Here is a 14,551-nt window from a genome sequence, read left to right on the forward strand (position 1 = left end):
GTTTTTCTATTCATATTCTTCAAGTCTGGGTTACTCCCAACTAACGATAGGCGCGTTCTACAAACCACTGGCATGTGATTTCGTTTACACTAATTACCACAAAACAACAGTCATTGTTACGACATACATCCGTGCGCATACAAATATATAAATTTATGAACATTTTTATTAATCGCGAAAAAATTGTTTGCTGGACGCATTTTGCCGATCACTGTCTCACAGTTTCACTACAAACAATAACGAATTATTTGTCGAAACGGTTTCTCTCCGTAAAACCCTATTATTAATATTTTCTATGCATCTGCATGACGTAACATCCTTAGTAAACCGCTGCAACCTAGGTCATGCCCCCTTCCCTCACACGATGTAATAACAACGCTTATAACGGTGTTTGTTAGGCTATCGAAGATATAGGGTGTCCATAAGTCCTAAAATATTTTATATTTTGCAAAGGGAGTTCATCGATACTCTCGTCCAGTTACCAGTACCGTGTTGGGTCATAATAGACAGTAGGTTTGGGCAGAGAATTCCTATATATTGTTCTAAGTGTAATCTGTGAACGAGGGTAGATTCAACGCTTTTCCCAGATATCTGGTTTCAATCGCTTCTCCAATAACTGACTCACTGGTTAAGATCAAGAACGAAGAAACCCAAAAATGATCGAATCAATGTTTATTATCATGTTTGGTTATATACAGAAATCACATGGAGACAGCTATAAATTTATTTACTGAGCAAATACGTTTCAATAGACAAGGCGACCAGTTCAAGGCATGGGTTATACGGTTAATAATAGAATAATAGTAAAGGAACAATGTAAGCAGTGGCAGGATTCAAGAGGCTCTTGCAAACCGTTCCTGTTTTTTTATGATTTAGTTCAGTATGTTTCTCTAAAATGAGAGAACCCGTTGTTAGCGAGTTCGGTGCAATAGAGAACCCGTTCTTAGATTTTTGAATTCTGCCACTGAAAGTGAGTAATCATAAGTAAAAAGCAAGTTTCATTTATATTAGGACGAACATTGTGTGGCCTTTGTCTAATCATATTCACAGGCCGGCTTCAGTGTGGAATAAAAATGCATAAGTAAAAATATTAGTAATTTAACTTTTATAAACACGTAATTTAGACTTCTTTCATAAATAAAATCGGGTTTTAACGGTTTTAAGGCTTGAAAAACAGACTTTGTAAAAAAATGCGATTTAGTAAAATTGGAGAGTAATTTAAGATCGGATCGTTCATGGGCAGCTTATAAATTTTGCATAATCAGACATGGACCTATCATAATTAGAACATTTAGAACAACGGCCATAGAAAAGCGAACAAAAATTTTAATGAAAATCTATATAGATAACAACAGTCATTTAACTGTTTCTGTCTTTTTTATCATTGAATCCGTCAACGAAGTTCTGTCAGGTTTTGATCTGGTTTTATATTTCACAGATGACACCGTTGGTTGTGTAGGATGGTGAATTATTGAACATTCCCTGATATGCATACCCTTGATCTTTATCGACACGAACACCAACATTTGTACGGAATGTATCGGATCCCGGATAAGAAGGAAACCACACTTCTGTTGCAATAGTGATTGGTCTTCCATTGGACAGCAAAAGCTGATTGTTCTGTCACAATTGAATAAACAGTTTTTAATATCTATTGCATGCAATGTTAATGCGGCTGACATATTACATGAAGAATGAAAATATTTGCGTGTAGGAATAGTCTCCATAGTAAAGGTTGTCAGCATAGATAGACGTATGGTGAGTAATGTTAGCAACATGCGTCATTCTTGTGTTTGGAACTGCATGAAAATGGGTGAAAACCAGAAATCAATGAATTACAAATTCTAAAATGTTTGTAAATTAAAAAGATACGCGATCAGACGGCTAGGCTATGACGTCACAATATATTGTAAACTATATTTCTATATTTTTTTTTTTTTTAATTATCCAATCTTCTAATAAATCATAAGGCAATGTTTGACCTCCCATTATTCGGTAATTTTATTAAAAAGTGCTTTTGGTCAATCCTCGACCCGGTTAACTTTATAATCTTTATAAAAAGTCAAACTCTGCTGAGATTGTGATCCATCAACTGACCTTATACTCCATTCCAGTCCAGATGTTTATATATGTCCAACCAGCAGGGATCAGTGAACGTAGATAAGGGAGCAGCAGCTGGTAATGCTTGAGGTCGTAAATATTCGCGGGTTTTCCGTTCATTGATTTGCAGATTGCTTTGGCATAGGTGAAGATAACGTTCTGTACATCATACACAATTGCTCGGTAGCATTTTTTCTTGTATGTGACGTCACACTTAACTGAAAACATTATTGTTGTCATTGAATAACTTCATGTTAAATTATGACAGGGAATGACTTCATAGAATTTAGGATTAAAATTCCAACCTGACCACTAAGCAAAAAAAGCACGTGCTCACTGCGTCATGGGAAAGCAAATCTTCAATGGGACCGCAGTGTATAAAGAAAAATAATTCGGGTCAGGCGACTCAAACCGCGATACTCGTCCGATCCTAAATTATTTTTTTATGTTTTTTTTGAATGACACAAATAAGGCACCAAGGTCTTAGGTGGTTATGGCCTCGCTGATTGGGTGCGGCTTCCGCTATCATGGATCAATATTCGGGCTTTAGGGCGGAAAGGGCTCATAAATAAACCTAGGCTTACCATACGTCCCGTTTTAGGCGGGACATTCCTACTTTTTAACGTCTTGTCCAGGCCGTTCAGCCAAAGGTCCTCTTTGGCTTTCAGCCAGCATAATGAGTGGAATATTACCAATTAGCCTGTTTTTGTTACTGTTGTTTTTTTATTTCGATTAGTTTTTATATTATCCCTATATTCATAAGTCGCTTCATATTTTTGCCCCCGTGGTCGGGAAGGTTCGAGATAATCAGAATATCTTAACAAAATTTTTAATTTTTACAAATTTGCCAATATTCGAGCATCAAAAGGTCGCGAAATGTCACCACAATCTATCTACGATGAATATAGTAAAAATAAATTTATAACAAGATTTTGAAATTTTGATTTTCGTTTTACGACTCATGTAAACACGCTGTTATGACATCTGGGAGAAATCACCAAGCATTTGACTGGCATTGCGGTGGCAGAGGTACTTGTGGTACGATACCAGACCCGAGTTCTTCAGATGCACCGCGAAACGATAGCACCAATGAGCATCAAGAGAGACAACGCTCAGACTATGGACGCCATCTTGAGGTAATTTTGCTCTGCCCTATATTAAGGCGTCTTGCGTGGATCAAGAAGTTAGTTTTTCAATAATAATCTATGGTGAACACGTTGATGTCTTATATTCAGCAAATTTATTCAGTGTGTTTGTGATTCATTTTCACATTCAACTCCAAACACGGCGTTTGACAAGGCAAATACTAATACATAAAGATCCCCTTGTCGCAATTTCTCCTGTTTTGGACCTCAGGTGCTGGGGAATTCCAAATTAATATATTTGACGCGAACTAAAAAGCGTTTAGGGGGAAAATATTTTCCGAGTGAAAAACGAGAGAGGGAAGGCCACACCAACCTGTACTCTGTTCAACTTTTGTAGTTTGTGGGCGAAAAGTAGAGAAAAAGGCTTCCTTAGTTGACCAAGGTGATGTGCCAATGGCGGTTGAAGCGCTGGTAGAAGAAGTTTTCTTGTCTTTGTATCCTGCGTGAAAAAACGAGTTTATATTACAAGTTTACAGCAAGATTTATAGTTCTGGGTACTTTAAGGTACTAAATGACAATGTGAATATATTTCAATTTTTTTCTATTTCAGTTTCTTTGCACAATCGCCGTATTGCCAATTACTATGAGTGAAATGGACTATTTTAGTATCTATTCTAGTGCATGTGATACCAAATAACATCATTAAAACTTCATACCATTGGGAGTGGTCGTTTCTTTGACACCTACAACAGAATTCGTGGTCGCTTCTTTATGACCTACAACAGAGGGTGTAGTCGTTTTTTTGACAGTTGCAACAGAGGGCGTGGTCGTTTCTTTGACAGTTGCAACAGAGGGCGTGGTCGTTTCTTTGACAGTTGCAACAGAGGGCGTAGTTGTTTCTTTGACACTTGCAACAGAGGGCGTAGTTGTTTCTTTGACACTTGCAACAGAGGGCAGCACTGAGTTTGTCTCTGATTTTTCCATTGTCTTTTTTAATTGATGGAGCTCACTTTTCATTCCGTGTAATTGTTCCGTTAAGGCTGCGAAACGAAATCCGAATTTAATTTGAGCCATCAGTTTTACAGTCCGAATTCGGTAAATTTTTTGTTGGAAGATATGTACCGCTCTCTCCCGTTAAAAATAAGAATATGAGATGGGTATTGCTAAACTCCACGTTAGATGTGATTGTTAAAAATGACACATTAAAGATATAAAATGATTTGAATTTTACCAATAAAACGATTGTTTAAACGTATTTCGAACTATATTGTAGACGCTAACCTTCCAAAGCCTTCTCTTCGTCTTTTGTGCACTGTCCATTCTGAAATAGAACAAGAGAAATGTTTGAATATATGGATATGTAGGTTGCACATCCGTGTAGTAATGCCTTAGCTAAGCAAGTCTTTCCATATGCCGTAAAAAAGTGTTCCCATGGATTGAAGTGAAAACGTAGAATCTGGGATAAAGTATCGGGTCCCATCGAACTCAATGCTAGTTTCAAACCTCCATTACTTACAGAAAAAATCGCTAGAACGTTCTATTTTCTTATATTTGTTCCCGATTTCAAACAAAACAGTTTTATTTTCACAAATAATACCAACAATATGAAACTACCACTAAGCTCTCACCTTAACGTCTCTCCAAGTAGGTTGCCCGTCGCAAACCATAGGCATCCAGCATTTCTCACCTGTTATTAAGAGAAAACTGAAATTAGAAATCGAGAGAAATGTTCATTTATAATATGTTTATTTTAAAATAGTATTATAACAGATAAACAAAAATATTTAAATAAACTTTTTTTTTTAACGAGACAAGTTCAGTACCTATCCACTTATGGCGCGCATTCGCTCATTCCATACTAAATTTTATACTTTTACACTCGTCATGCGAACGCACTATTTTTTTTCTCCTCGATGATGATTAGTCGAATCAAATTTGAGTTATTACGCCCGCCATTGGGGAATCTAACAATGTTTAACGGGCATGCGCTAATTTCTGATCAATACCCGCGATTAAATTTCCGTTTTTTGAGAATCGTTTCATTTTTTTAACGAACAATAAACTCTTGAAAGTTGAATTCCCCATAGTTTGCTGCTTTTGTTTATACGCCTTTCTATCAATCAATCAAATCGGCAAATCATAACAAAATGAAAACAAGAAAGATCACAAAAATATTTTACGGGATGGCGGAATAACCGCGAAATGACCCTTCGGTCTACTTGTCAGCGGCAACCTTAAAATAGCTCAAAACTTATGGCTACAAAATTTGCACAGCGCGAAACGTTTTTATGCACGAACATCGCCCCAAGATGACGCTTCACCAATTGGTCCCCACACCCGCTTATCTATGAGAGATTTTTCCATTCTGGACATTCGAGTGTTTATGACAATATTTAAAATTTTAGGTTTAAAAACCAAAACGTTTCAAATGAGGTGATGCTCGCATCGGAGATTTCAAAACCAAATCGTTGTATTGTTTTACAATGAGGGAAGGGCCATTTACTAAGATCTACGGCCATTGCAGGATTAAGACGATAAGAGGCCCTAGGCTGTGCCATTTGTGAGATTTCTTCTGAACAATGACGTAATAAAGAATATATTATGACATCAAAAATTAATTGACTATTATCTACTGGCAAAATACGACGGTAATCCCCCGAGTAGATTAAATAGTGGATAAAGAAACTCTGGCCGTGATAGAAGGTCATGTAATCAGAGTATAGTTTTGTACAATTTCAATATTCCAGTATTTTTAATTTTTGAAACGGTAAATACTTGGGAGGAGAACTCATTTGATTATCAGCTTTATAAAATTGTAAACCGGCTTTATTCTAGAACAATCTTTTACGATTTAAAAACGATTTAAAATTGGCTGAAAACAGTTTAAAATTAAATGCCTGGGCTCCTAAGAATGAGGCACCTAGGCTTCAGCTTACTTTGCCTGGTAAATCAAACCTTTTCTACAGTACAGAAACTCATCCAATACTTGGCAAAATGAACGAGGTATTCAGAGAAGAAGATATCGGATGAAAAAAAAAAAATTCATATTTAAATGTAGGTTTAACCTTTATCGAGAGACCGAGGTTCGCCATACTATTACACCGTCATACCGACATCCTCTACGCCGGAATAAATAAATATTTCTTCTGATACAAATATACCGGGTGCGACGCGAGAAAACAGCTTCAAAATTCGCCGAAAGAATTGTTTCGATTCACAATTAAGTCGTGTCGCCTTTAGTAGCTAAAACGTTTATTTACGAATATAATTATGAGATATATGGTAAAATTTGTTAACTTAGACAAATACTGTTTTTTTTTCATCTTCTTTTGTACAATTTTTTTTTTGATGTGGTTCAGAAAAAATATTGAAATTTATAAAATAACGTCATCAATACACTAAGGACAAAAATTATTAGATTTCTGAATTCTATACTTATAAAAGGTTCTTGCTGTTTAAATATCAATGGCCTGATTTTTTTAGGGGCTTTATATAATTTTTGAATAGCCAATTTATTGCCACTAATTTTCCTATTTGAATATCGCTGGTGAGGTTTTAAAATATATATATATTTTTTTTTTTGTAAAATAAGCAAATATTACTAGCCGATTGAAAAAACAGCGCTAACACTATAGAATTCTGGCCCAAAAATTTATTCAATGTTCAGCTACCATAAGAATAGCTCAAATATCCTGCCTGATTTACTGGGGGAAACTTCTACTTGATGTCAGAATTACCTCACCAACTGGGGATCAAATAATCAAAGAAATTTAATTATAGTATGCTCCATCCCTCCATCCTACCCCCAGCCCTTCTTCAAAAAATAAAAATAACAGGCAAACAAGCAAACCGATCAAAGCATGCACGATTATACTAACCTTTAATGAATAAACAAGCTTCCATCAACAGTATTAGTCCGATGAAACTGTGTCGAATCGGAATCTTCATTTCGAATCCAAGAATTTCGTCAATTTCGCTTCGATGAAAATAAATTTTCGAACAGCAAAGTTTAGAATGAAGCTTCAGTCTATTCACATCGGAATATATCCTATGCAAGCTGACTCACTACTCTGAAGCGGGAAGAGAAATTGTTCTCTCTCTTTCAAATTTTAGGATACGTGTTGCGTCACAAAAGAGAGTTTGGGCTGCTCTTTCTATCTTTATGAAACGACGTCGTCGATACCACACCCGTGAGTAATATTCGGTGAATTTCAGATACATTTTCTGACGGATTTTGCTCTCCCAGTTTCGGTAGATAAAAATATACTAAATGAAAATTAAGGATAAGGAATGATTTGAATTTCCAGCGCAATCTTCATTCCTAGCCCTCACTCTTACTGGATAATTATTATTTGTTGGGCGGTGGCGGATGAGTTTTTTTTTTCTGTCAAGGGTAACTGTCGGTGTCAAAATTCTGATGCTTCTGGTCTTGAAATTTCCACCCCTTACAGCTGGGATAACAGTTTATAGCGGCCCACCAGTCGAATATAGTATTTCGGACGTCGAATATAGAATTTTGGACGTCAAATATAAGTTTTCGGATGTAGAAGATAGGTGTTGTACGTCGAATATAGGTTTATGGACGTCGAACACAATAGTACCTGAAGTAGTGCACCTGATGTGCACCAAGATGGCGCACAACCTTAACATAGTGAAAAAACATAGAAAAAGCCCTAGTCTCGCCTTGTCCTTATTCGGCGTTGCGTTGATTTCATATATGGGTGAGCGATACGAATCGCTGTTCAGTTGATCACAACATTCCATGGCTGTGTGTTAGTGAGCTGAATTTATATTTGTGCAACAATTAAACTTAGATAAATCAATTAGATTGGCTTCACAATGAATGTATAAAGCTTTTTTCAGGCCTGGAACTTGATAACATTTATCAAATATGCCGATGTAGGCATAGTATAGCATATGGCGCTGAGAACCACTCAATATTATCAAAAATTTCTGTGCAATTCCCCCTATCGTTAGACTAATTTTCCGATGTATCGTTCATGAGTAACACCATGATTTTAAAATACCGCATTTCCAAAACACATTCGTAATTATACGAGATGGTTATCGTTTAAAAAAATCGCGGAAGCTCACGTCAATCATTTACTTTCTGTTCAAACAGCCCAACGCAAATTTACCGCCATCTGTATTTAAATATATCTGTAAAACATTCTGGTTATAATTTTACTCGAATCCCTCACTATATTTTCCAAACACTGACCATACGTATAAATGCATCGGAATACCGGGATTTATGAACATAAAAAAGTTGGGTTTTGCCATGGGGGGTTGAATTTTATTTTAAATTCGCATAGAGGTAAATTAAGCAATAAAGGCTGGAAAGTTTTTTTTTATAAATTCCGATAACAGCAAACAAAGGCGAGATAGATGGCTGCTTTATTTGCATTGCTACTTCGTTGGCAATGGTTAAAATGTGAAAATCGGATGCCAGGGTTATGCTAGTTCATATCGGCAAAAATTTTTAAATTTTGATTCCTCGAAACCAATGGTGTATTCACGTAAATTGTGCAGTGATCGTTTGAATTTTTTGATTGAAATTAGTTTGAAATAGTTTTATATCGCTTACTCACTGTTGAATCACGCAATGATCACACACTCGGGAGTTGGAAATATCAGTGATTATGAGTTATGTCGAGTTATGGTGAAACGTGGTCTTTCCCTGACCCTGTCCGCCAACCCCCCCCCCCCCCCCCCCACACAACGTTTCCATTCTTCTTTAAATATTTACCATGAGCCAAAAAATTGCCGGATATTTTTGGTACTATGATTTTAAATTTAATTAGCTTTGTGACGAATCAAGCAGAGCGGTCATATTGTTTCAGACAACATTTTTATGAGAAATCTACCTCGTGTAGGAATTGTCGCGTCAAAATTGCCACTTTGACTGGGAATAGTTATATGCGACCTTTCTTATAGCAGAGATGATTTAAAGGGAGAACCCAACATAATTCGAATAAAATTATATTTTGTTTTATGAATATCACGCAACCCAAACAGTCGGAAAAGTGTTATTATCAGTCATTATCATATTTTATTCGTCAATCCGCGCAATTTTTGAGCCAACTTCAGGCTGATTCGAGCAAGTCAGTATGCCGTATTTTATGGACCACAAGGCGCACTCTGAATCTTTTATAACTTAAAAATTGATTGTGCGCCTCATAGACCAATTACACAAATGCATGGATAACGTAAAGCTACACTCAACACCAGTACGGGCTACGCCTTCTAGCCTGGTGCGTCTTATGTAAGCATAAAGCCCCAGCCACCGCATTTAAAGACGGTGAGGCATATTCGTGTGCTAGGTAGTGCTTTATGTTCGCCCTGTTCGTCATATACATTTACAAACCCCCTAGGCCTAAGCAATTCATTGACGGTGCACCCTATGGTCCGTAAAATACGGTAATTTTAGGATTCCATATGCGTATATCAATGTAGAGTAGAAGATGTCACGTGGCCTTATTTGGCGCTACGTGCGTTGATTTCATATATGGCCGAGCAATATTAGTCGCATATGTCTGTTCTGTTTAACATAACATTCTATAGTCGTGTGTTGCTGCGCTGAATTTATGTTTGTGTCACAGTCAAACTAGGATTATTAAATTAGATTGGCTCTGTAAAGAATGTATAGGGCTTTGGTCGAGGCTGGCACTAGATCAGAGTTATTGAATATGCCGATGTAGGCATAGTATAGCATATGGCGCTGTGAACCACTCAATATTTTCAAAAATTTATGTGCAATTCCCGCTATCGTTAAACTAAATTTTCGATGTATCGTTCATAAGTAACACCATGATTTCAAAGTAACGCATTTCCAAAACACATTCGTAATTATACGAGATGGTTAACGTTTAAAAAATAGCGGAAGCTCACGTCAATCCTTTACTTTGTGTTCAAACAGCCCAACGCAAATTTAACGCTATCTGTATTCAAATATATCTGTAAGACATTCTAATTATAATTTTACTCGAATTTCTTACTATATTTTCCAAACACTAACATATCATACGTATAAATGCATTGAAATGCCGCGATTTATGAACATAAAAAAGTGGGTTTTGCCATGGGGGGTTGAATTTTATTTTAAATTCGCAAAGAGGTAAATTAGGGAATAAAGGCTGGAAACTTCTCCTATAAATTCCGATAACAGCAAACAAAGGCCAGATAGATGGCTGCTTCATTTGCATTGCTATTTCGTTGACAATGGGTAAAATGTGAAAAATCGGATACAAGAGTTATGCTAGTTCACAACGGCAAAATTTTTTAAATTTTGATCCCTCGAAACCAATGGTGTAATGACGTAAATCGTGCAGTGATCGTTTGAATTTTTTGATTGAAATTAATTTGAAATTTTTTTATGTCGGTTACTCACTGTTGAATCAGACAATGATCACACACTCGGGGGTTAGAAATGTCAGCGATTATGAGTTATGTCGAGTTATGATGAAACGTGGTCTTTCCCTGACCCTGTCCGCCCCCCAACGTTTCCATTCTTCTTTAAATATTTACCATAAGCCGAAAAGTTGTCGTACATTTTTGGTACTATGATTTTAAGTTTAATTAGCTTTGTGACGAATCAAGCAGGAATGTCATATTGTTTCAGACAACATTTTTATGAGAAATTTACCTCGTGTAGCAATTGTCGCGTCACAATTCCCACTTTGACTGGAAATGGTTATATGCGACCTTTTCTTATAGCAGAGGTGAATTAAAGGGAGAATTGAAAGTCAAAATACTATAAAAACCCAACATAATTCGAATTAAAGTATATTTTGTTTTATGAATATCTCGCAAACCAAACATTGGGGAAATCTTTTCTCGTGTTAGCCAAGATCGTGGCGTTTGCTAGCTTTGCTTAAATAACTGTCGGTGTCGAAAGTCTGAATCTTCTGGTCTTGGAATTCAATTCCTAGAAAGTCGAACGGTTTAGCGGCCTATCAGTCGATATACAAGATTTCGGACGTTGTATATAGTATTTCGGACGTCGAATACACGATTTCAGACTTCGAATTTTTGATTTCGAACGTCGAATATAAGATTTCGGTATTTCGAACTTCGAAATTTTAATTTCATACGTCGAATATAGGATTTCGGTGTTTAGAACGTCAAATTTTTTATTTCAAACGTCGAATATAGGATTTCGGTATTTCGAACTTCGAATTTTTGATTTCGAACGTCGAATATAAGATTTCGGTATTTCGAACTTCGAAATTTTAATTTCATACGTCGAATATAGGATTTCGGTGTTTAGAACGTCGAATTTTTTATTTCAAACGTCGAATATAGGATTTCGGTATTTCGAACTTCGAATTTTTAATTTCATACGTCGAATATGGGATTTCGGTATTTCGAACTTCGAATTTTTAATTTCATACGTCGAATATAGGATTTCGGTAATTCAAACGTCATTTTTTTTATTTCAAACGTCGAATATAAGATTTCGATATTTCGAACGTCAATTTTTTTGTTTCAAACGTCGAATATAAGATTTCGATATTTCGAACGTCAATTTTTTTGTTTCAAACGTCGAATATAAGATTTCGGACGTTGAATACTCGGTTTACTTGCTTCAGAAGCGCAGAACAAGAAATCGTCCTATATGAGCGCCACATAATGCATGACTGCCACAAGGTAAACTCATGTTGTTAATAAAAGAAGCACAACCGGTGTTGGCAAAAAGATGTATAGAAACTCGAAACGTCGGCAAATTAGATTCGTTATAGACAAGACACGTGAAGTAACTTTTATCGTGATTTTGTATCAAGTCAAAAGCTTGTAAAAGAAGAAAACGACATCTCTTTTGTACATAGTTATTATTATATTTTATTTATCCATCCGCGCAATTTTTGAGCCAACTTCTGGCTGATTTGAGAAAGTCAGTATGCCGTATTTTACGTACCACAAGGCGAACTCTGAATCCTTTTTTATCTTAAAAATTGATTGTGCGCCTTATAGGCCAATTACACAAATGCATGGATAACGTTACGCTACACTCAACACCAGTACGGGCTACGCCTTCTAGTCCGGTGCGTCTTATGTAAGCATAAAGCCCCAGCCACCGCATTTAATGACGGTGAGACATATGCGTGTGCTAGGTAGTGTTTTATTTTTATTGCCTACAGTCAATACCAGTATTAGTGCCGGCTTCGCTCTATACCCCTGTTCGCCTTATGCATTTACAAACCCCCTAGGCCTAAGCAATTCATTGACGGTGCACCCTATGGTCCGTAAAATACGGTAATTTTGGGATTCCATATGCGTATGTCAATGTAGAGTAGCAGATGTAACGTGCCTTATTTGGCGCTACGTGCGTTGATTTTATAAAAGGTCGAGCAATATTAGTCGCATATGTCTGTTCTGTTTAACATAACATTACATGGCCGTGTGTTGCTGCGCTGAATTTATGTTTGTGTCACAGTCAAACTAGGATTAATAAATTAGGTTGGATCCGTAAGGAATGTATATAGAGCATCGGTCCAGGCTGGCACTAGATTGAAGTTATCGAATATGCCGATGTAGGTATGGTATAGCATATGACGCTAAGAACCATTCAAAATTTACAAAAATTTCTGTGCAATTCCCGCCATTGTTAAAAAAAATTTCCGCTGTATCGTTCATGAGTAACACCGTGATTTCAAAGTAACGCATTTCCAAAACACATTCTTAATTATACGAGATCATTATCGTTTATAAAAAATCGCGGAAGTATACGTCAATCATTTACTTTCTGTTCAAACCAGACAATATTATCCAAACTTCCTGTGCAATTCCCGCTGTATCGTTCATGAGTAACTCCATGATTTCATAGTAACGCATTTCCAACATACATTCGTGACTATACGAAATCATTATCGTTTAAAAAAATTGCGAGAGCTCACGTCAATCATTCAATTTCTGTTCAAACCAGACAATATTATCCAAACTTCCTGTGCAATTCCCGCTGTATCGTTCATGAGTAACTCCATGATTTCAAAGTAACGCCTTTCCAACATACATTCGTGACTATAGGAAATCATTATCGTTTAAAAAAATCGCGAGAGCTCACGTCAATCATTTACTTTCTGTTCAAACCAGACAATATTAACCAAACTTCCTGTGCAATTCCCGCTGTATCGTTCATGAGTAACTCCAGGATTTCAAAGTAACGCATTTCCAATGCACATTCGTGATTATACAAGAAAATTATTGTTTAAAAAAATCGCGGAAGTATACGTCAAACATTTACTTTCTGTTCAAACAGCGCAACGTAAATTTAAAACTAAATATATTTTTAAGTTAATCAAAGTCTTTACTATATTTCCAAAAACTGACCTATCACACTTAGAAATGCATTAAATTACCCCGAAGCATGGACATAAAAGATGTTGGATTTTGCCTCTTTGAATATTTGCGCTGAAGGTTTATCATGTGATTTGTAGCTCAAAGAGCCGGAATCTCAGACTTTAAAAAGCGATAAAATAACTCAAAACTTCTTACTAAATCTCAGAATTTCAATTTTACCGTCTGTTTACTAGTTTTTTATATAGGACACTTATGCACGCCGTTCGCTCTGGTATTTGTCTGGCGCTTTCCTAGACCGCCCAAAAATTTTTCATGGTCAGTAGAAGAATTAGGACGAGTTTGAATTTTTCTTATCAGAATATACATTGCAGATAATACTTTAAATAACAAATGCACAAATTAATTTTGTATAAAATATGGTGCGAAAATGAATTAAATTCACAAAGCGTACTTGACAGTCTAAAGAAGGATTGCTAGGCCAAATTTTCGTAAGCAAACCTTAATTTTGATTTTCATAGCGGAGACCAAATAATTTTAAATTTGGAGTCGAATTATATTTTAATCGAGTTCCCTATCTCTGAGTTGATTAAGTCGCAGTTTTGTAATACTAACTTCGAATCCGCAGTGTTTCAAAATATGACTCTCCAGCTCTGGAAAAACATGTTAAACTCGGACTCCTGGCACCAAAGTCTTGAATCTACTATATGTAGTGTTTGATAATTTAAAGAGAGAACTCTTATAGCATTGGTTTTCATTCTGGGTTCAATCGAACCCTGGGGTTCGGTGTAGCTGTTTCTGGGATTCGACGAAGGTCTTCTGAAACAGCTGTAAACATGAAGTTTTTTTATTACCCAGGCTTTAAATCTTGTAATAAGTACTGTAGTTCACCACAGATATCTTGACTTATTCAAATAAACATTTTATAAAATAAGAAATCTGTGGTTAGTTCCGTTCAGAGACAACTTTAATGGACCATTAATATTGGTCGCACTGTATATCCCAGCACACTTCACCGAAAAATCGATGTATCGTCGCAATGATTGCATTTTTAGATGCTTTCTGTCTAC

General features: G+C 36.2%; 1 protein-coding gene across 1 annotated transcript; it reads right to left on the reverse strand.

Annotated features, from left to right (window-relative positions):
* Positions 1 to 666: 666 nt before the first annotated feature.
* Positions 667 to 7,432, reverse strand: LOC120341311 (uncharacterized). Its single transcript, XM_078120092.1, has 7 exons — positions 7,064 to 7,432; positions 4,814 to 4,872; positions 4,467 to 4,506; positions 3,902 to 4,225; positions 3,559 to 3,684; positions 2,098 to 2,318; positions 667 to 1,620 (listed from the first exon to the last, which is right to left on the reverse strand). Exons 1-7 carry the CDS (start codon positions 7,131 to 7,133, stop codon positions 1,426 to 1,428), a joined length of 1,035 nt encoding a protein of 344 aa, XP_077976218.1. The 5' UTR covers positions 7,134 to 7,432; the 3' UTR covers positions 667 to 1,425.
* Between the last annotated feature and the right edge of the window lie 7,119 nt (positions 7,433 to 14,551).

Source organism: Styela clava, chromosome 14 (genome assembly GCF_964204865.1).
Source record: "Styela clava chromosome 14, kaStyClav1.hap1.2, whole genome shotgun sequence".
Classification (NCBI taxonomy): Eukaryota; Metazoa; Chordata; class Ascidiacea; order Stolidobranchia; family Styelidae; genus Styela; species Styela clava.

Coding starts and splice junctions, on each gene's coding strand:
- LOC120341311 (XM_078120092.1), bottom strand. CDS start 7,133: ATGAAGATTCCGATTCGACACAGTTTCATCGGACTAATACTGTTGATG. Junction 4,226..4,466: donor CGAAGAGAAGGCTTTGGAAG/GTTAGCGTCTAC, acceptor TTCGTTTCGCAG/CCTTAACGGAACAATTACAC. Junction 3,685..3,901: donor AGAAACGACCACTCCCAATG/GTATGAAGTTTT, acceptor TTTTTCACGCAG/GATACAAAGACAAGAAAACT.